Source organism: Lutjanus erythropterus, chromosome 14, assembly GCF_056507025.1.
Source record: "Lutjanus erythropterus isolate fLutEry1 chromosome 14, fLutEry1.hap2, whole genome shotgun sequence".
Classification (NCBI taxonomy): domain Eukaryota; kingdom Metazoa; phylum Chordata; class Actinopteri; order Lutjaniformes; family Lutjanidae; genus Lutjanus; species Lutjanus erythropterus.
Window position 1 is genome coordinate 36,897,578 of NC_139330.1, and position 23,680 is coordinate 36,921,257.

The 23,680-nt window shown below is 38.3% G+C and overlaps 1 protein-coding gene across 2 annotated transcripts; it reads right to left on the reverse strand.

Annotated features, from left to right (window-relative positions):
* Positions 1 to 2,879: 2,879 nt before the first annotated feature.
* On the reverse strand, positions 2,880 to 22,036 carry exo1 (exonuclease 1). Of its 2 annotated transcripts, none has more exons than XM_084736282.1 (14): positions 21,886 to 22,036; positions 16,688 to 16,869; positions 15,548 to 15,667; positions 13,064 to 13,187; positions 12,661 to 12,798; positions 12,113 to 12,325; positions 9,890 to 10,077; positions 9,628 to 9,730; positions 9,326 to 9,539; positions 7,782 to 7,968; positions 4,735 to 4,885; positions 4,491 to 4,580; positions 3,192 to 3,385; positions 2,880 to 3,103 (listed from the first exon to the last, which is right to left on the reverse strand). In XM_084736282.1, the coding sequence occupies exons 2-14, from the start codon at positions 16,846 to 16,848 to the stop codon at positions 3,019 to 3,021; spliced, it is 1,968 nt and encodes a 655-aa protein (XP_084592408.1). In that variant the 5' UTR covers positions 16,849 to 16,869; positions 21,886 to 22,036; the 3' UTR covers positions 2,880 to 3,018. The 2 variants fall into 2 exon arrangements, with proteins under 2 accessions (XP_084592408.1, XP_084592407.1); XM_084736281.1 differs by having other exon boundaries at positions 4,735 to 5,260; positions 21,886 to 22,034.
* Positions 22,037 to 23,680: the final 1,644 nt, after the last annotated feature.

Genomic DNA, 23,680 nt, shown 5'->3' on the forward strand with positions numbered 1-23,680 from the left:
TGAAGAGGGAATGCTGTGGAACTGCATTCTTACCATGTTGGTGTTCAGAGTGGAGACGCAGTTAATGCACACGTCTTACTGTCCAAACACAGAACCTCAGCAGTGCAGTGAGTGAGATTTATGCGATGAAGGAACCCATTACATCTACTCTGCACAATCTAATTCTGCACAAAAGGCATTCCAAACATTGTACATCTGTTACACAGCAGAGGGTGTGCTTCCATAATCATAAATCTATCTTCATCTCATCTGCACAAGCATGAAGCCCGGAAATGTGAAGTGACCCAGAGATATGAAATCAAATGATCAGCTCATCAAGCCTCTGCAGAAGCCTGACAACAACCTGTTCATTTGAATCAGGTGTGTTGGAGCAGGGAAACATCTAAAACATGCAGGACAGGGGTCCCTGAGGACCAGGGTTGGGGAACACTGCTCTAACTACTGCATGTTACCATTTGAACTTCACACCTGCAGTCCAACTGTGGCATAATAATGTCTCATTCCTATATTGAACCACAATTCATCACTCCTCTTTTAATTACAATCAAACAATTCAAGGTGGAGTTCAACAAGTACCATCTTGCCAAATCAATTCAGCAGTTGGACCTTAAAGTAACATAACTTTCTTTTAACTGTTCCAGGTGATATGAATTGTTTAACTCAAGTCATTAAAAGAGTATTTTGTATACTCATTGCATATTAACATTTTTCACATTTGTTGCATCCTGCATTGTGTTACAAATGTTTTTTTTTTTTCACATTGTTGAGATCACAAGAATACAGCCATACACAAGGATCATTTGTTTTGGCAGCAAACAAAAAAAACTAAATCCAACTCAAAAAGAAGCAGGCAAGGTGGAACACCGGGATTAAAGAGGAAACACTGCCTCTTTACAGCTCTTTACAAGTATTGTTCTGTAGATTGAGTCCTAACAAGGAGACACATGTGTCAAGGTTAAAGCGTTCAGTGAGGCCACTGGGCCTTGTGTAATAAATCAAGCTGGTTGAGAAGTGACTGAAGCATGCCTGGTATCTGGATCAGCTCAGGTATCCTGCCCCACAGCAACACTGTGGGATGACTAATGTAATAAAATTCACTTTGACTCATCCATCTTATCTGACAACACTTCCACACTACAACAATAATCACTGACATTACACATAGAGCTTATATGGAGAGGAAGACCAAGCCACTGAAGTCAGTCAGCTGTCACTCCTCTGCTGGTGTTTTTAAGTAGAGTTACTCATTTAAATGTAACTTTTATTACTTTTAGTCAGCAGCAGTCATGGAAAGAGTACAGAAAATCTGTACTCAAGTAAAAGTACTATTACATTACTAAATCACTTAATTGGCTACTAAAATGCAGATAAAAATTTTGAATATTAATTCAAATTGTACTCAGTACTAAACTATGATGTTAAAAGTAACTAGGTCGATTACACAGACTAATGCACTGTACAAATAGACTTGAAAATCTACTCATAAAACTACAAATACCCCCCAAAAAAACTACTTAATTACAGTAACTCGAGTATTTGTAATTGGTTACTTCCACCCCTTGTGAGCAGCTGACACTGTGATCACATTTAGTAATTATGGGATAATGGTAATTGCTATAAGATAATACAAGTAGCACAGGTGAAGAGTCATAAGGTCACACTGACTCAGTACTGTTAGTTACACTGCAACACTGATCTTAAATCTGCTAACATTAAGCAACATAAGCTGCTGATCATACCAGACCAAATAAGGCTACAGCAGCAAAACCCACAAGTGTGGTGAACTAAGACAGGTAGCGACTTACTGCTTATCATGAGTCCAACTTTTTATTTGTAAATGGAAGCCATTTCCTCTTTCGAAAGCTAGATGGTCTCGGTTTTATCAATATTTTTCATGGATTCATATTTCATTTGTAAATTTGTTTTATTCTTGATTTTACTTTCCCATTTTTATTGCATATTAATATATTGAATTAGTTTGTAGTTTAGCCTAATTATTTACAGATTTAAAAAATTCGTAGTCCTCCATAGAGAGGAAGGATTTTCGTCCCCAAAAATGTAATTTATCAGTGTTTATTGGAAGATAAATAATAGTTATATATTTTTTAGAAATTATAAAATAAACAATATTGTACTGTTTCAATTAATACTCCTTCACATTTACATTTAGCAGTACATCACCTCAGGATGGGAACATCTCCAAGAAGGGCCACAGGCACCATTTTTGGAGGGTAAATTTGTGGGGGTTTGTCAGCCTGCAGGGACTTTACATTCAACATAAAAAACATATACATGGGTATTCCAGTATTTTTATTCTCAACAGTGGGCTGCCAAGAATAAATTGTTAAAAATCATGTTGGGAAATGAAACTTACAAAATGTATAATTAAACAGTTCAGTGGAAGGGTAAAACATGAACAATACAAATTATGGCTCACCAGATAAAAGATCGAGCTGACAGGATTAGAGACAAAACATAATTTAATTCTGATACACAAAACTCAAACTGACAGCAGGATTACAAAAACAGATTTGAGAGATTTCCATCCATCAAAACTATAAAACTACAAAACCAACAAAACTACAGATACACGTAAGAGCACACACTCCAGCTGACATTAATGGAGTGAGAACTAGTTCTGTTCTGTACAGTAAAACACACTGAAAGCTTGCTTTTCCGCACTCGACACTGTTCTGATGCCAGCAGTTGCCACATTCCTCAGCTTGCATGCGGGTAGCACTTTTTCAGTAAACAACCAAGTATGCATTGTGCATTTTTACAGCTAGGTGACACATTCTTTGACTGCTGTGTTGAAGCAACAGACAATAGCAAGATGTGATGCAACCACAACTTGAAAAAAAACACAAGACACACTTAGATCAGAGGACAGTTGCTTTATTAAAACTCTACAATAAGAAATACAGGACAATGAGAAATCATTAACATACATGGTATATTTAAAAGCTTCACTCCCACACAGTGTGTGTGCAGCACTGTGTGAAACATTCAGAGCATCTATCAGAAGCTGGAGATTAAGTTTATGTCTGTCTGAGAGGAGCTGGCCCGCAGCTGGTCTTTGACTGGAGTCATCTTCTCAGTATCCCTGAAAAACACAAGAGGGCTGGTTTTAGAGCTGTTCCATTAGAGACTAGAAGAGTGCTCATGAGTGGGGAGCAGAGAGTGCAGGGTACTTTTTGAGGCTGAAGTTCTTCCAGAGGCTACTGATGGTGGCCTGGACACCAGGATTGTTCTCATTATTTATGGAGGTTTTCTTCCCAGATCCCACAGACTTTTTCCTCAGTCCGCTGGCCCTGGCTGGGCCCAACGTTCGCACCTTTGCTGCTTGACCCTGGCTGCTGGGCTTTGGTTTTGACAAACCTGCAACCTGGAATGACAAAGACCATGAACAGGAGATACTATTAAATTGTCTTGGTAGTAATTATTTTTAAACTGAATTGCATAAGAAAGATGAGAGATTTATACCAATCCCGTCTGTGTTAAGTACAGACTGGCACAGAGTAAAGAGCTGCAGCAGCTTTCCAACATTACCACTGACATTTGTCAGGTTTGGTACATTTGTGCCTGTACATCCTCTATGAAATCTTGTGCTCACCAACTGTATCTAGACACCTGCACTAAAGCCAGACACAAAAGATCATAAAATATCTCTCATGCATAATGGTTGATGTCCACAGCGCAGGTATGTGTCACGTTTGTGAGTCCAAACTAGCTTTTTAAAACTCTGAAGTCACACAAAAACACAAACAAATGGAGCTCATTCCAAACAAGGAGTTTCTGATAAAAGTACAAACAGGAAATAGGGGTCAGAAAGTTGTATGTCACTTTTATCAGGTATTTTCAAGCATGATTCTTAGTAATACACTACAGATAAAAAAGGAGATAGGAAACTGCATATACCAAATTAAGAATAGTTAACTTTTTTTTTCCATTTATTTATTTACTACTTTTTATATTTTTGCTGCTCCAAACTGGGGGCGTGCTGCCCTCCATCTACTGTAGCTAATACAGTGGCCTAGGAGGCCCTTGGGGTTCCCCTCTGCTAAAATACTGTATTATAAGAAATTAGAGCTGACTGGTTTCCAGACTTTACAGTCCTGTGTAAGAATAGTGTTTAATGGTGATATGACTGATCCTTAGTAATATGGCAGTTAAAGCTGTGGAAACTCTTCCTGAACTCATATATCAATTCCTCTCTTTTACAGTGTAATGAATGGCATGCTTTGCTGGTAATATTTTATAGTTAGTTGGCTTGTCAGAGTGGAAAAACCTCATTACTAGCACATATCTCATGCTTTCGAGGAACACTAATGCATGCTAATGAAATTTGTATGGGCTTTTTTAGGCTGTCACAACTCTTGTTTGTCTAATGGTAGAAACACTGGGAATACAACCCTTTAGTTCTTCTTTTAAATGCTCTAAGATTGAAACAAAAATGGTCAGTGTTGGATGTTATTCAGGCACAAGCCCACCTTTGATCTCAGGGTGCCAGGTTTCTTTTCTGCTTCTGTTGAGTGTGTGGGACTCTGCTCAGGCTCTGAGTCTTTGCTTGAATTCATTTCCTGAGGAAACACATGAAAGACACACGTAAGAACACTGAGCCATGCTAGCATGCTCTTTGCACACCCACTTCTGAACCATGAAACTCTGATAATGATCCAACCACAGTGGATGTACAGACATTAATAAAGGCAGTGGAGATTTATGGGTACATACAAATGCAGCCGCCTCCTGGCAGGAGTGGGGGCAGCTGGAGGTGGGGACTTCCTCTTGGTGGCAGGAAGTGAAGTCAGGCTGGGACTGGGAGAAGTATGCACTGTCCTGAGACGGAGGGGAGTCTGGGGGGTCATCCTTGTTCTCTGGGTTTCTGTCAGTGAAGGACGGACACAGGGATGACGAATCTGCAGGAGGTCTGTGGGTCTTTGTGGAAGAAGAAGTTGTCTCCTTCTTATAGTGAAACTGCTGCAGGGCAGACAGGCCTGACATGGACTGAGACAGTCTCCTTCGTTCAGTCAAGGGGGAGCTGCCTGACCAGTGGAACAGCCTGGAGCCCTGACTGGCTGAACTGGGAGATGTGGTGCTTGGTGATGGAGGTGGGCTGGGGGTGTCCAGAGACGGAACATCAGGACCATCGCTGTCATTGGTGTGTGTGCTGGGAGGGTTGTTTTGAGTGGGACTCACATGCTGAGGTAAATCGTCCTGAGTGCTCAGACTGGATACTGACAAGGAGCTGCTGAAGAATCTACATGTGGGAATACACACAACAACATCTGGATAATGTATGATGTTAATCTTACTGCACGCTGGGCTGCATGATTAGAGTGGAAACGATCACAATTATTATTTTGGCAAAAAGTAATCACAACTATGATCAAAGGAATATGCTTATTGCTGGAGTCAGGATGTGGTTAGATTAGCTTTACATTAATGGCATTGTCACACCTGCCTCGTCTGCTCCACTTAAAATGGACTGTGGTCCATTTATTCATTTAGTGTGGTTTGGTTGGGCTGTTATGAAAGGTGTGAACCACACCCTAGTGCAGACCAAACAACTGGACACTGGTGTGATTCGTTTGTGGTGTGAAAGCAAACCAACCAACCACATTTTATGATAGTAGATGTGATTTTAGCATAATTTCAAAAGCTAAACTACAAATAAATCTGCTGATTATGAAGTCAGCTCAGGAGGCAATTGTATATTTGACATGAAAAGACATGTATCACGTATAATTATTAAAGTCATTTTGTGACACGTGCACTTCAGTGAAGGTATTTTCCCTGTTTAATATGTGAATATGTCAAAAGCTGTTCAAACTGCTATGCTTGTAACCTCCATTTGCTTTGTCAGATTAAAAAGTGTGTGACAGTGATCTCACAGTTATAGAACTATATGTCGCACACATGTAAAAGTTGAATAAGGGAAAACAATAATCCTGGTGCTTTCAGTTCATTCTTTTTTACTCTTGACAAAATTTCTGCAAACTCATTGTAGAAAGCTGTACAGTGGGGCTGGCAGATACAGCGGTGTCTGTGTGAATATTCCACACATACAAAACACAGCAGGTCAGAGTCACACTCAAGTAGGCAGTGTGCTGTTGGCTATTGTCCCATCCGTTAGTCGTTATTCATAACATGCAGTGATTTGCTAAATAAGTTACAGCCACAGGTCTTGGTCTCTGCACAGGTGTGATGGAACCAAACTCGACAAAATCTAAAACCCCAGTGAGAGATAACAGGTATCATGATGCTGATTATCAACTTGCTCTGATAACTCAGGCCTTTTTCTCCAATCTCTGTGCACATTCACATAGAAAGGGGCGTTTGGTGTGTCATTTGACTCTTCTTCCAGTCAAAGTGGAGCGATCGCAAACCACCCACTTCACCATTACATGTTGTTATACTGGAGAGATGCGAAGGATAACAAAATGTATTACAGCAAAAAAAAACAACACTGTTGCTGTAAATAAGGCAATGAAGAATGCTGGCAGAAAATTACTTATTTACTTAATATGCTGTCTGACATTAATTTCTAACCTGACAACTGCACATTAAACAATTAGCAGTATTTAAAAATGACACTCAGTCTGACACTGTCAGTAAAGAACATGTGGAAATCATTTTAGTTTTTTTCCATATCAAAGTGTAATGAATTTTACTGATTGAATATTTTTAGTGATAAATAGACTGATCAATTCTCTAATCAGTGTTCTGAGTTGCAGTACCAGCAGTGCAGCAGGACTTCTTCTCTCATTTGACAATCTATATCGCTCAAAGAACATCATCAGGAAACTCTGAATATAACCTGCACCCAACCAGGTTATAAGAAGGGATGTGTGTATGTGTTAGTCCACTATAAGATTAAACGTTGCCATCCTCACTAGTCGGCACCAGAAATACTAGTCGGTTAAACTATTTATTTATCAATATTTTATTCATGCACAATGACAGTCAACTGATGCCTCTAAGGTATTACGCAGCCGCCCACCACTAGTCGGGGCTGCAGTCCCATTAGACGGCAGTTCTTCTTGCCCAGCACAATTGCTCTAATCGTCCACGCAACCCCAGATGTTATCATTTGTTTGTGACCAGCCGTTTCAGCTTGTCTATTCAGCAGGAAATAACGGTGGCCTGCCTGGTCAAAAAGTTTCTCATATTACAACTAAACAGCCTCTAAAATATGTTTCTGGAAACAACAAACAGGCCATGTAGTAACAGAATATTGATCCATATTTGATCAACACTGTCAAGTTTGATCTGAGTTTCATGAGCCCTGTGTGTTACACTGGACAGACTTACTGAGAACAACCTGTCAATCAGATGGTATCCTAAAGCATACCTTCCCTGGGACCATAATTCACAAAATAAGCATCACACTGAGACCTTAAACTCATTAGGAAACTGTTTACTGAGCTCATAAAGCAAGTGAGAAGTAGGCTCATTTCACCATAAGCTTACATACTGTACAATCTGATTCTGTTTAAAACCAGTGGAGTCGCCCCCATTGGCCATTTGAAAGAGTGCAGGTTTTAAGCACTTCAGCACTGGCCACAAGAGACAGGGAGGGACAGATGAGGAGAGAGTGGAAATAAGGCAAGAGGAAAGTCAGAGCAGAGGAGAGAGGAAAGAGAAGAGACAATGTGTTATGTGGAAGTTTTTTGGAAGCTTAAGTCCACATGAGACACAACTTTTCTTCAATAAATCTGTCAGTAATGTGTGCAATAAGAAGACGATCATTAGATGAGGCTGAATCTGTGTGACCTCACCTGCTGCGTGTGGCCTGGCCGTCCTCCTCAGCTTCCTGGTTCCTCCTCTGCAGCAGGGTGGCAAAGCGGTTGTGTGGTCGGTGCTGTCTAGTTAACGTCGGCTTGTCCGGCTGCTGATCCGACCTGGGTCGCTTCTGACTGGAGGCTGAGTACTGCTGCAACACGTCCTGGTCTGATATACTGGAGTCTGTGGGAGACAAAAGACAAGTCCCCTCCAGATCTGTCATCACTGGCTGCTCCAGGCTGCTTTTGATTTTTGGATTCTATTATTTCCATTCTACTTCTCCTACACATAAACTGTGTTCCAAATGCAAATATGAAAATTTTACTAAATTTGACTGAAACAACTTTTTGAAAAGTGAAAACCTGTTGTTCACTTCTTCCCTGCACAGTTCCCTTTGAACTGAGCATTTTTGGCTTTCATCAGTTTGTAATCTTACTCAGTATGGCTGAAGACTGGGCAGTTCACCTCACACGGAACTTCTAGGTGATTAGAACACACACGTGTTTTATTGCCACAGTGATTCAGTGTCCCTAAAAGGACCAATGACAGCACCTGAGGATCATTTCATTTCCTCCACAAAAGATGACAGTGTTGATAAAAAAAACCTTAGCTGGGTGAACCCATAATGAGCTAAATTTACATCAATTCTTTTCAGCACAAATTAAAACTCCATCTAACAATCCATCTATAAGTCTTTCTTTCTTCGATCAAATCTTCCCCATCAAGGACAATAATCTGCAAACTACATATTTTCATATTCTCTGATAAAGGCCCAAGTTGCTGAACTTCAGGACAAGATTTTCTTCCATTGTAGAGGTTTCATTGAAAATTAACTGTGCATTGTCTTAATGAGGTTCTACCTTCACATGAAAATGCACAGGCAGGTCAGAGGCAGTCTCTGAATCAAAAGAAAAATACCTCGACTGAAATTACAACTAACTAAAAATCACAAAAACACCTAAAAAGAATTGGCTTCCACACATTTTTCATGTTTCATACTTTACTTTGTTTTATCCCTGCAAACTTGAAAGACTTCTTATGCAACCTCCGATGGACAAATCAATGTAAATAAACAAAAATACATTGAGAAGAAAAGCAACAGTTACCAAAACACACACAAATGTGCTTTTCCAATGTTTTAGTCAATAACAATGGTAAGTAGAGTGTCTATGTGTACAGGTCCTGTAAAAAAAAAAATAAAAAAAAATAAATTCTATTTCACTGTATTTTATTCAGTCATACCAAAAATTAACTGCAGTTCATGTTTGGTTAAAAAAGGAACATTTCTTTGCACTTGAATCAATCTAATAAAGGGAGTGGAAAGACAGTCTTATCAAGTACAGATGAGTAACTGGGACAAATTCTTAAAAAAAGAAAAAAGAAGTTCTCTACATCTCAGGACAAATGAGCACATTGTCAGTCAATTGTTTCTCTGCCTAACTCGTCAAGATCATCAGCTGTCATCAACCAATCAGATGTTTGCACTGTAGTGGTAAAACTGGTGTATTTACATTAGAAGGCATGCATGTTAACAGCTCACCTTCCCGTGGTCTCTTCACCTGGAGCTCTCTGCAGGGTAGCCTCAGACCGTCCAGGCTGACGACTCTCTCCTTCCCTCTAGTGGAGGGAGGCCTGTCTGGGGAGGCAGCTGACTGGGGCGCGGCAGCACATGCTGGCTTGAAGCCTCTGCTCCAGATACTGGGCCCGGTGAGAGCTGGTGAGTCATTCCAGCTGTGACTGCGGGCTTTAGAGAGCTGCAAAGACATTTGCAAAGTTCTAAATGAAATGCGATCATGTACTTAATTTGAATCATCAAAAATCCCTCCAGTGATGATCTGATACCTGTGGAGAGGGTTTGTCTGGGTTGAAGTCGTCTATCCTCTCCATGGTGTTGATATCAAGGTTTCCCAGAGCCAATTGCAAGCCCTTATCATCCCCCACATTACTGAATTCAACGTCATCAAGGATTAAATACAATGCAAGTGATGGAGAGGAGGGTAGAACTTCTCATTCTAAATCAAATGTAACCAAGGCTGACACTAAATCAGTTCCATCATTCACAGAGGTGACACCTCGTCCAGTGGGACTCAGGACAGGAGGATACAGGCCAGCGTAGCTGAGGGTGGTGGGGTCCAAGTGCTCTGGGTATGGGTTGAGGGGTGCAACCATCCTCCTGACAGGATCAAACACCAGCTGGTAGAGGAAGGTGTTGTTGGCTCTGATGAATCCCTCGATGTACTGGTCAGGGATGACCAGATTCATCTTCAGGTACTGGCCCATCTTTCTGATCACCTGCAAGGACAATGAGAGCTGATACTCGAACTCCGCTGCAAGCTTGTACTGAACACCATCAGTTTTATATTAGTGACGAGTTAGTGCACTGACTGACTGACTACTGAACATTTTATCAAAACATTCCAGAAATTATGTGAACAAATTTTTACTGTTATTCAAAACTCTTGATTTTAAATGTGCTTTACACCCATTCATATTTTGTATGTTAACAACATACAGTATATCTGTTTGTTTGGATGTATTTTCTAAATTAGAGCCTTTACATTGTACAACTCTTTTTTTTTTTAATACTTAGGGTCAATACATATCGTTGATACATTTCGTTTTTTTTTAAGTTATATTTTTGGGCTTTTCTTGCCTTTAGATAGTACAGCTGAAGAGTAGACAGGAAAGGGGGTGAAGACAGAGGGGATGACACGCATCAAAGGGCCACAGGCGGGAGTCAAACCAGTGGCCGCTGCAGAGGACTCACAGCCTCCATACATGAGGCAGATGCTCTACCAACTGAGCTAAACAGCTGCCCCGTTGATACATTTCTGATTGTTTAAAGTCAAATGTGTCATTTTTGCTTTTGTTATCCCTCACTTCACTAACCTTCACTGTTTCAAATTTTAGTTATCATTATAACTGTGTTTAATTACACTGCTTTGAAAAACACACATCAAATACTGTCCAGCATCAACAAAAGTTAACAGTCTCCCAGACACATGCACGGTGGCAACATGGGTTTGTTTTTGTGTCAGTGACATCACAAAGGACATGATGTCATTTCAAATCACTGAAAGGTTTTTATTATAAAACTTGGTGAAATTATTTCAGTGTGTGTATCAGTAACATTTTCAACACATTTAAATAAAACCGTGAAAATGATAACAGGATCATTATGATTACTATACTCATGATATACAAGTTTCAGTGTTTCATCTCTATTCTTCACTCATAAACAAAACACAACAGAATAAAGCATGACCAGTGAAGCTTGTACTGTGGACAATGTGAATGTCCACATATACATACAGCACATATGTACACAGTCATGTGCCTCCATGTTTAAACATTGACATAATTAAGAGGAAAAATGACAAGAAAAATTAGGAAAAGTTTTGTTTTGTTTTTTTAAAAAAAAGAAAGGTAAGGTTTTTATATTTCATTATAGAAACAGGCCTACTACTGCTACTACAGTATTCTATTATAATTTAATTGAGGACATCTTTTTTTAAAGATTATATTTTGGGCTTTTGCCTTTATTCTGCAAGATATGACAGGAAAAAAAAAAAAGAGAGAGAGAATGATACAAAGCAAATGGGCTGCTGGCAGGAGTCCAACTGGCAGTCAATGCCAGGACCAGTAGCCTCAGTACATGGGGCACATGGTCTACCAACTGAGCTACAGGGACACCCCAAAGACATTTTCTTTAAATATAATATTTCCTTCACATTTTTATAATATATAGTCTGTCAACTGTCTTAACCCGATTTAAAGAATGCCGATCTTCTTTCCAACATCTCCTCATTCTTGTTGATTTTATATGCTACCTATTCCAAACTAAAGTCCTCTCCTGTTTTCAGTCATTTGCCTTGGGAGGTTCCACGTTTTCCTCAGTCAAAGATGTAATTCTTTATTTGTTAGCTTTACGCTGTACACTGTTTTTCTAGATACACTCCTGATATTGTGATGAACATCTGTTTTATTGTGTGTAAAATCTGACCACTTCTTGTGTATTTTTTGCATGTAAAAATATATATTTCAAATGACTCTGTGTATACTTCAATATGGTTGATGTAATTGTAAAATACCATATATTCATCGTCTGAACATATTCCTGCCAACAGATCAGTCGATCTGATTCCACTCACCATCGGGCAGAGTTGTTTTCAGTGTCTTTAATCTTTTATCTTTAATATACAGTAGTATAGATTTTTGATTTTGTTTTTTTGGTATATCATTCTTAGGTGAGGCCCTTTTGGAATCCTAACCTCAAATAACAGTTAAATGAATAATCCAACCTGACTGTCTCATCATATGCTCTCACCTTGAGGACATCGGGGTCTTTGGCCAGTCGCAGCAGCTTGCAGGCCTTTCCCAAGCCGATGCCATGCAGAGAGGGCAGATAATCACAACCGGAGAGGATGCACATGTAGCGAAACTTTTCCTCTGTGAAGACGTTCCCCAGAGAGCGACAGCGGCCCAGGTTATTTTGGTCAATCTCCAGACCATTTCCTTGCTTGTCCATTTTGAGGATCACCTGCATGATTGTGAAAGACAGCATATGAGCAGTCATTTCTTTCAGACAATATTTCCTTTTGTCTAACATTGGGTTTGATGCAAACATGACTAACAATGAAGCATTCAATTGTGTTTTTTTAGTACTGACTGAGCCCTTGTCTGTTGTTACTCTCTCACGCAGGTTAGCCAACTTCCCTTTTGTTACAGTACTACTAGTGTACACAGTCACCAGCATGAAAAACTTGATCTGGCTTGACCCTTCTCCATAGAGCCATCAGGTTTCTTCTATGCATTTACATCCTGTATGCAGCTGGAAATGCAGCCCCTGGATCTGGTACATACATCTACACATACCTTTTTGCAGCCGAATGCCAGCAGGTCAGAGTCTTCTGTGATGACAGCCTGGGCCAAACCAGACTTAGTGAGGTAAGCTAACTGAGCATCAGCTTCATATGGAGCCACAACACAGTCCACTCCCCTCACCCTAGCAGCCTGGTTTTAAAAAAACACAACAAAACATTTACAACAGAACTTCACCAACATGCAACAGAGCAGGATGGAACCACAAAGAAGGAAAAAACGGAACAAAGAAAAAAAAGAGAGCACCGCCTTCATCTGTAGGGTTCAAATGACCTCATACTAATGCTCAGACTGCAGTGATTCGACCAACAAAATGCCAGTCAACTTGGGGTCTTCATGACTGATGACTCCAGTCACTGACTTTTAGGGGGCAGTTGTAGAGTTAAGAAGTATTCACCTTAATAAGATTATGAGCCATAGCTGGAGTGATGTTCACACAGCGGGTGAAACAGTCTCTGGCCTCAGACACTTTGCCTTCACGTAGCAGCTGTCGCCCTTTTTGAAGGTTGGCTTCTCTGCGCCTGATAGAATAGGGATAGAATGAAAATAGAAGAAGGTCAGACAGTAAGAATGAATATAAATCACATCCTACAAAAAGACAACTCATTGTCTTTGTAAAGGATTTTTTGTTGAAGGTGTCTCAGTTGGAGACAGTGATGATGCCGTGGCAGAAAAAAGTCAGACAGTCACATACACAGCTCAGGTGCCTAGTTAAGGATAACAGTTTTGTCCGGTTTAGGACATCCTTTAGTTCTCGATGATAAGGGTTTTTTTGGGTTTTTTTGGGTGGGGGTGGGGTGGGGGTCTCACATGTCTGTACATTCCTCTCTGCACCGGCCCACACAAACAATGTTGCACTGTTACTGTTCTGGAATGCAGTCCTTCAGATAGAGCGAGCTTTGTCTGAGCGTGTCTGTTAGCAGGTATGAAAAACACTGCATTATTGTGTTTGGCGCAGTGCATCAGTGAAATAATTAAAACACTGTCATTGTTAAAGATACCCCAACCAAAGATGTTCCAGTGCTATTTTTTCATTCCTGATACTGTTTCCAATAACTGGAGTTTGCACATCAGTTGATATAAAATATATAGCCTATATATGTGTTAATTTTTAAACAGCTGTTGATGAGATGAGATGAGATGAGATGAGATGAGATGAGATGAGATGAGATGAGATGTAACCCATTTACTTAACCTTAACCACATAGGGGGAATTCAGATTGACACGGCAGCACAAAAAGTAGCAGCAGAGATGAAGTGTAGTACAAATATAATCAAGATAAAGAAGATGAAAATAGTCTAGATTTCATGGACATATTGTGTATATAGTATCTTTGTTTATATACATGTGTAATAACTGTCATTTTAACTGAGTGTTGATGGATGTATCAATTTGACATGGTTGCTATTATTGTTGTAAGAGGTTGTGTCTAGATGGGAACCCTAGATTTACGAAGGTCTCAAGAGTTTTGTACACCTTGTTTCATCATTGTGCATGTTGTACAAACTAATTATGTTTTATAATATGACAACTATGTGGTTAAAATCTGATAAGGTTTAGGAGCAAATAAGGACAGAGAAAGACAAAGATCATCTTTTGGGTTAAATTTGTTATTCTTGTGAGGTCTTTCACAGGTCTCCTGATGTCTGGCCTGGTTCAGGTTAAAACCTTTGCAAAACATGAACATACATATAATAATGTACATACATACATACAGAGAACGAATGCTATGACTGTACTATCCTTTATTTCCTTTTGCTTGGACACCTACACAAGGGTAGAAAGCAAACCAGAGTATCAGTAGTGGAAGTAACTGTCTACAAATACTCAAATTACTGTACTTGTACTTTCATGAGTAGATTTTCAAGTCTGTAGTTTTACTTTTGCTTAAGTATTTATCACACTATATAATCTACTTAGTTACTTTTAAAGTCATAGTTGCGTAGAATTTGGATTAATATCCAAACCTTTCGTCTGCATTTTAGTGCCAATCAGGTGATCTGATCACAAACTGGCCAATGTACAACCCAAAAACAAAACAAAACACTGCAGCAGATCAGGTTTGGAGTAAGGATGTCAATAATTAATCATGAATCATTGACTGATTAGACAGTTAAGAAATTAACCAAATAAAAATGTATTGGATATTTTATCAATAGTCTTGGTCTGTCTGGTGAAGTGAAGAAACTTATTAAACTTAAAATGAGAAAAAAGTGACAAAAAACCCAAGACAACATTGAAAATGAGGAAAAAAGTGTTTTGTATCTTAGAAATTCTTTGATTAACCAAAGGAGTTGAAGGTAATTTAGACTGAAGATTTGGAGAAACAGAAACCCCAACTGACAACGCCTTACAAATCAACAGTTAAAAGTAACTAATGCTCTGAGTAGTTTTTGAGATGAATACTTTATAATTTTTTCTGTTACTGCATGTACTTGAGTACACATGGTCAGTGCTCTTTCCATCACTACAGAATACTGACAGTTTCTGAGGGGACCAACATGAGGAACAGTTTTTGTGCTTTAAACATACATCATAGACGTACTGGGTGAAAAATGCTCCTTATCTTGAGCAGAAAACTTCTTGGCAAGTTCAAAGTAGATAATTAGCGTTTAGCTCAAGCTATCTGGTCACAGCCATGGATTTTATGAGGCAAAGTAGTGGAAGGTGGTTTAGTTTTGCAAAGGACTTTGCAACATGGTAACAGTGGATAGAGGTGCTGACTGATGGCCTTTGGATGGAAAATGTCTGAATGACAAACTTGTCAAATCCACAAACAACATTTCAGTGTATATTTATTTTAATGTTAAAGTATTCCAGGAGGTTAGTAGGCTGTCCAGGATTTACAATCATACACATTCAAGGTAAATAAATACTCACTCTCTGCGAGCCCTTTCCACCTCTTTTTTTGAGGGCAGATTGCGTCCATCAAACACCAGAATTGGTTTGACTCTGAAGGTCAAAAGCATATCCACAAACTTCATGCAGTACCATACATACCTAGGATTGGACAAATTAAGATGCCAATGTCAGTTCTGGACATTCAAGCCATACTGATGAAGTAAATATTAAAAGACAATTTCAAATAATGATTGGAACACAGCCTTTAAGGAGGCTCAGACACAAACATCCAACACCCATTTTAAGCTACTCCAATACAACTGGCTGATGCAGAACTCAGGAACAAGAATGTATGCTGTTGATAATGATGATAATTCAGGGCAGGACTTTAACCATACTCAAAGACAGCTGTGTCTATCTAACAAGTATTCAGAAGTATGGAGGTATGCTTAGTGCAGCTGTAACTGTATCCTGAATTGTCTTAGTTATCCAGTCCAGTAGGACTATAATGTGATTAAATGTTAATTGATGACTTCATTAACAGAGTGGTAAAAGGTACTTTTGTATTATATATTATTTTGTATTAATTTATAGTAGAATTTATTAATGTATTGTTTACCTCCTCTTCAGTGCCTTGGTATACTGTATGTTATGTGCTAGACATAGAGAGTTTATGTGTACACCTGCAAATCTTATGGAAAATATAATAAAAACTTGGATGTTTACAAAGAAATCCAGATGTTATTTGGTGACTTTATTAAAAAAAAAAAAAAAAGGAGAGCTGCAACAGGAGGAACATTAAAAGAAGAATACTGTACTGATAGACCCCAGAATGGGGTGGAGGCAAATTTTGAAGAATTTGGTACAATCATGTTACTTTTACCATGTATGGTATATCTTTACTTTGTTAGGTACCAGTGTATTTTTAATCGATTTATACTGTCATATGCTTTGTACTCTAAACACAAAAGGAGTTGCTAAGAGAGAGATAACAAGTAGATTTGTTTGCAGGGATAGGGGTGGGGGTTTGGCTGTTTAAGTAAAAAGTTAGTGTAAATATATTGCAGAATAACTGTTGTTTGTGCAAAGAAAAATCAATAAAAGCATGGCTCAAAAATATTAACAGCCTTCCAAACACATTTTCTGTTTCATTCAGCTAGAATAATACAAAGAACTTACTGATCAGTTGGTTCTCCTTTAGCCAGCTTCTCAGCACATGAAAATGCTCCTTTGTGCAGCCAACAGTACGTGTCCACAGCCACAGCCTGGCCTTTGTATTTTTTCACACTGATGGGCTCGGCTGCATCTTTGATGAACTGCAGCAGTCCAGGGATCCCCATTTTCAGCTGCTGATCCTGAGACTGCAAAACAAGCAGTAAATTACTGAATTAAAACAACTGGCCCCACAGAAAGCTCAGATAGCTCATTGCTAATAACACATAAGCTTTTGAGTATGTCTACAACTGCCTCATTTAAAAGAAGAAAGTTGCACAAGCCAAGAACTAAAATAATATCTTGATAAATTAAATCTTTAATTGAGTTAAATAGTACTACAGGCAGCACAAGTGGAAAATACTTTGACAGACAAAGTTCCAAAATAGAAACTGTCTCTTCAGATTTTACATTTTCATGTCACAACACAAAACAGCTGCACACAGGAACTCCATCTCCACACATATTATCATTGACATTTTACTGATGATGGCCTGATAATGTGACTGACATATCATGAAAAAGGTCTGATCATGGCAGGAAGCAGGGAGAGTTTGAGCATCCATAACTGTAGAATTGCTGTTATTTCAGGCTGGCCATCCAGGCTTCAGAATGACTGAGCCTTTGCTGTCCTGCTTCTCAGCTGTATGACTCTCTGGCAGGCAAAGTTTGTGCTATTTTATAGCTTCTATCTATTGTGATATCTTTGTGTGCATTTAATGTCATTATTAGTCTGACACAGTTGAGAGATAGAAGGGAGTAACAGTGGAGAGAGTGAAAAAATATATACCACAGTGCTGTGGCTCAATGGTTCTCTGACTATTAAACTGTTCCAATTTTCATCTCATTTTATCTTGTGGGCTTTGCGTCTAGTTTATGATTTACCTTCTGCTAATGTTGATGCCACAGCAACAGCATTATTTTTGTCCTGGTTGCAGTTGGTTTAGATAAGCAGTGTTTGCAAACAGCATTTCTGTAACTATACTTCAAATTAAGGCTGCAACTAACAATTATTTTCATAGTTGATTAATGGGTCAATTATTTCCTCAATTAGTCGATTCATATTAGAAAAATATAAATCAGTGTTTCCCAAAGTCTAAGGTGATATCCTCAAATATTTCGTTTTATTCACAATCCAAAGATATCCATTTTACAGTCAGAGGAGGTAAGCCACCAGAAAATATTCACATTTAAGAAGCTCATTTTCTTCAAAAATTACTCAAACCAATTAATCAATTAACAAAATTGTTAACAATTAATTTAATAATCAATTAATAGTTGCAGTTCTACTTCAAGCTCATCATTTGTGTGTGAATGTACCCGTTTTTATAGGATCCTAAATATCTCCTTTGAAAATTAATCAAGAAGAAGTTGGTAAGAAGTTTTCTGCTCAGTGACCTGTAGAAAAGCAGTGACCACATAAAGAATAACCTGCAGATTCCATGTTCAGGTCACACAAAGATCTATTTAATCTTTTGTTTCTTCTTAATGGCAGTGACTGCTTGGAACTACTGTTGACTTGAGAGTGCAGCTCTCAGATGGAGTTTGGTGGAATCCTGTCATCCTTTGCACCAAATTAAATCAATAAATTTGGACTTTCTATGTAGCTAAACGTATCATAAAATAAAAATACTTCATTGACTAGATTTGCAAAATATGGTACTCATTCTAGTGGTACACTGAGGATTTTTCTAAAAAATGTAAAATGAAATAATAAATTTAAAAATATATGATTAAAATACAACAAATTGTCAAGCGAAATTAATTAAACTAGATCAGTGAAATGTAATTCAAAATAAGTTTTGTCTGTAATACTTTAATTTCAATTTCAGACTGCTATGAAGTCACAATCATGCCAGTATTGCACACGTGCATCATCCATGATTAGTTAAAAGCTAAACTGTGATGGCAGTGAGTTACTGACTCACTGTGAAAGCTGTGTGCCTATGATAACCACAGTCAACAAGAAATAATCTTCATATTATGAATAAACCTGCCTTGAGTAGTGTAGCTCTACGAAACTATACAAGACACTGTAGGCTGAACAATAAATAAACTATATAAATATCCAATTGCAATTATTCTGACTGATATTGCAATTCATTCATTGCCCATAACCGCTTATCCTTGAAGGGTCGCGGGCTGCTGGAGCCTATCCCAGCTGACATTAGGCGAGAGGCAGGGTACACTCTGGACAAGTCACCAATTCATTCCAGGGCTGACACATAGAGACAGACAACAATTCACACTCACAGCTATAGACAATTTAGAATGACCAATTAACCTATCTAATGCATGTCTTTGGAATGTGGGAGGCAGCCAGAATACCTGGAGAGAACTCACACAAACATGTGGAGAACATGCAAACTCCGCACAGAAAGGCCCTGCCCCAGCCACAAAGAGGGATTTGAACTCAGGACCTTCTTGCTGTGAGGCAGCAGTGCTAATCACTGCACCACTGTGCCGCTAATAATGCAATCATGATATGATATTAGAGATAATGATCATTTTTACACCTTACTTTGATTGAAAAACGTGTTAAAATGATTGTGGTGTGATTCCTTGCAGGAATCTGTACCAAATGAAGAAATTTCCTGAAGATGTCTGTAGAATCTGATGTGTAGGACAGGACATATCTGTCTCACCACATTCATTCATGTAAAAAAAAATTGACACATATTTTGCCTTCATGAATATTGCACCTCCTGTGGTTTGAAAATTGCTGAAAGTCATATTGCAAATTTGATAAACTTTCGATTAATTGTGCAGCCCTAGTCATACTGGTGGTAACTTGGAGAGCCAAATGTTTTCTGAGGTGGTACATGGCGAAACACTGGCCTAGTGCATCACTTTCATGTGTATGTGCAGCAGAAGAACTCAGCTTTCTTAGTCAATGTAACACACAATAACAAATTTATTGCTTCAACTGGCGACATTAACCATCACCATTGACTGGACATTTACATAAACAGTACCAATTTCTTCCTTTAAGTCTGTATTATTTAGATCTAACTAGCCATCAGTGGTGGAAGAAGTACTCAGATCTTTACTTATGTAAAAAGTAAATGTCCTGCTTTTGAAATATTCCTTATGTAAAGCTTTAAAATATACTTAAAATACCAAAAGTAGAATAAGCACTCATCATTATGCAGAATGGCCAATTTCATAAACAATATACAGTATATTATATTACAAGGGGTGGAAATAACTGTAACTAATTACAAATACTCAAATTACTGTAATCAAGTATTTTTTGGGGTGCTTGTACTTTTATGAGTAGAGTGTGTACCTTTGTAAAAATCCTTCATCTAAAATAGTGAGAGTTCCTAATTTTCTGAAGAATTACAAAGTAGGTGTGATGAATCAAATCTCTTTACTTCATGGAGAGAACTGGAGAGAACTGAAGCCCAGTGTCCTCTGAAAGGTCTTCCACAGGGTCTTGCCTCATATACAAAAACAGCAGTTGCTGATTCCATAACAATGTTGATTCAATCACTCCTTCCAGATGTTAACAATGTGTAAGCACACTAGCCTTCCTGAGTACAATGTCCCATCGATTTTACACTCAGATTTACTGTCATCTTCCTCCCTCATGACCTAGACACAGAGACTCTCAAAATCAATACATTGATTATTAATCAAAACTGCTCATCTTCCACAGTATCCAAACTTAATATGCATTACAAGATGTAATCTACTTAGTTACTTTTAAAGTCATAGTTGATTACTGAGTACAGTTTGAATTGCTATCCAAAATTTCTGTGAAGATTCTCAGTCATCCAGGTCATGGTATTCATAAAAAAGGCATCTTAGGCAGCTAGACTTGGTAGAGTCCTTAAAGATATTTCACCTCTCATCCAAGAGGATCCTCTAGGATACCTAAGACAACCTAAAACAACTTTTTCTATGAATCCAAACCTTTCATCTGCATTTTAGTAGCAATTTGCCCCTCATTTGACTTTGTTTTGTTTGGCAGAGCCATTTGTTGAATAAGGAAAATAAGAAACTTCGACTTAAAAATGACAAACAAAAAACAGAAAGAAATTGGAAATGAGGAAGACTTGTTTTGTATCTTATAAATTATTAATGATTAATCAATTGTTATCTTTCTTAATAACTGGTTGAGGAAAATGCACAAAATCTGCAACCCTAATTTGGAGAAGCAATGGTGTCGGCAGTTAAAAGCTTTTGTGATTAATATTTTGTTCTTTTACTTAAGTATATTTCTAACAGCAGTATTTTTACTTGTAACTGAGTATTATTTTAGCAATGTAACAGTAGTTGGACTTGACTAGTGTCATCTATTTTACATACTGCTGGGTACATTACTCTGTAATAACAGATGTACAGCATGTTTTAATAGTTGACGTATATTTTGTATAAATCTACACGATAAACAGTAAATAAAGTAATCGAATCATGAAGTGAAATAAAATGTACAATGCTGGCTTTAATACGTAGTGGAGTAGTTAGACGTATAACATAGCATACAATGGAAATACTCAAGTAAATCAAAAGTGTTTCTCAAAGTAAACATACTTTGTTACTTTCCACCGCTTCAAGCCATGCTTAAATGTGGCGTACATCCAACTTATCAGATTCAGATTTTCAGGTCTACCGTTCGTAGTTATCGGTTCATTGTTCTTACCATCAAACACAGGGAGGGCTGAAGCTAGTTAACACCAAACACTAGCTAGCTAACTGAGATCTCAGCTAACTGAAGAGCTACTCAGTGAACATCTGTGCGGCGAATTTAACACAAAACCTCCTGATGTTGTAAGCTTTGTTAATAGACCTGTGTGTCTGTTTGATAATGAGCAAATCAACATTAAATTGGAACTTTTTAATATAAACTAGTAGTTCTACGTACAGTACACCGTTTCGAGCTTTAAACATGTGACACTATTATTTCTATAGAGTGCAGTCCATTGTTTATTGTTTAATATTAATAGCAACGTTGGTTGAGACAATTTCAAGGACATATTTTATCTGACGAAGTTAAGTAACGTTAACACGGTAACTGAACTGAACAGTGAACCGTTTCTTCGTTCATATGACGCTAACTAACGGTTTCTACAACCGCAAACACACTGAACAAGACTAGCTACAACCAAAACGTAATATATTAAAATGTTAAATTCAATGAATGTCGAATTCAAACTTACGTCTTTATGGTTACTTGTATCCACACGTACAGACAGGCAGAAGCTGAAGTGAGTTTAGTTTTAGCGGCAAAAAAAGTAAGTCAGTATGGTCTGCTGCTATTGGCCAAATGGATACAGAGGGCGGGGCTAAATTGGTGTTATTGGTCAGATGGAGGCAGAGGGCGGGGTTTTCAGAAAAAAGGGTGCACTTCAAAATCTGTCCGGTGTAGCACGTTAATATGTTTACACTATTGCTGTGCTAACTACCACTGTCTTGCTTTCTTTGGTACAAAGCAGTCAATAATAACCATTGTTATTACACTCCCTCACTGATCTTCTGCTGATCAGACTCAGACTCATCCACACAGTCCTGGTGCCTCACGCGCCACAGACACAGCTACTTTCCCCGCCTTCGCCTCTTTGTGAAATTAGAAACGCCGGTGTCATATCGAATTGTGCAAGCCATAGTCTTGGAGTTCAAGCGTGGCATCCCTGGCGAGTAGATCGTTCCAAGATTATTGGTTTAGAAACCATACCATTTGTTAGGACAGTGGCTATCGGGTTTGTACATAGAATCTTAATCAGTTTAAGAAAGTTATTTCCTAATCCAAATGTAGGCAGAACATTCAATAAGTATGGCCATTCTATTCTGTCAAAGGCCTGCCGGGCATCCGGCGACAGTATTGCTGTATCTTTAGCGTCAAATTTTTCACGAATTATGTTTAAGACTCTTCATATATTATGAAAGCCTTGGCGTTTTTGCACAAAACCATTCCGATCATTGTGAACTAAATGTGGGATATTACGGTTTAATCTTTTTGCGAGGACTTTACAGAGTATTTTTTATATCAGATCCAAGTAAACGTATTGGTCTAAATGACGAACACTCTGTGGGAGGTTTATCTGGTTTCAGGATGAGTGTTACCATGGTCAGTCTTAGAGATGGTGGGAGAGTTTCATTATGATAGGATTCATCAACTTCCCTAATCCCCTGACGTTCCAACTAGTGACTTTTATTTTGAAGACATTCTGAGTGTTATTTTGTTCCATACATATTAGTCATACAAGAGGAAGAGATACCAATGTGTTGAGTGAAAGAGATACATAAAGAAAAAATAAAACACATATACATCTAAATATACAGCTAAACCAGTGATGTCCATCAACCCTGCACATTGTTACATCTTAAAATATTATATGCTCAACCCAAAACAAAATCCAAAAAGAAAGCCACCAAGGTGTACTGCCAAGTATAAATGCACATTTAGGTCTGTTCTCATCTCAATAGGATTAAGGTGCCAAAAGAAATCAAACAAATAATAATTATAATAATAATAATAAAATAAATGGATACAAATAAAAAATAGCATGTATACCCATATATAAAAATACATCTAGTGGCAGTGAGAAATGTTGCCAAAGTCATGCCTTTTTTAGGAAAGCAGGATGCAGAGACATTAGAACATGCTTTTATCACTAGCAGGTTGGACTACTGCAACGCACTGCTTACCGGCCTACCAAAGAGACTGATTGGAAAACTTCAGTTGATCCAAAACTCTCCTGCTAGACTTTTAACAAGGACAGGGAAAAGAGAGCACATTACTCCTGTTTTAGCTTCCCTGCACTGGCTCCACATGTCTTTTAGAATTAATTTTAAGGTTCTGTTACTGACATACAAAGCTCTTAACAATATAGCACCATTATACATTTCTGACCTTTTAATTCCATATCAACCAACAAGAGCACTCCAGTCTACCGACACTGGTATTTTAAATGTTCCTAAGGTAGGCCACAAAACAAGTGGGGAAGCTGTTTT

Coding starts and splice junctions, on each gene's coding strand:
- exo1 (XM_084736281.1), bottom strand. CDS start 16,848: ATGGGGATCCCTGGACTGCTGCAGTTCATCAAAGATGCAGCCGAGCCC. Junction 5,261..7,781: donor GGCCAGGCCACACGCAGCAG/GTGAGGTCACAC, acceptor TCCCACATGTAG/ATTCTTCAGCAGCTCCTTGT. Junction 4,581..4,734: donor GCCAGGAGGCGGCTGCATTT/GTATGTACCCAT, acceptor GTGTTTCCTCAG/GAAATGAATTCAAGCAAAGA.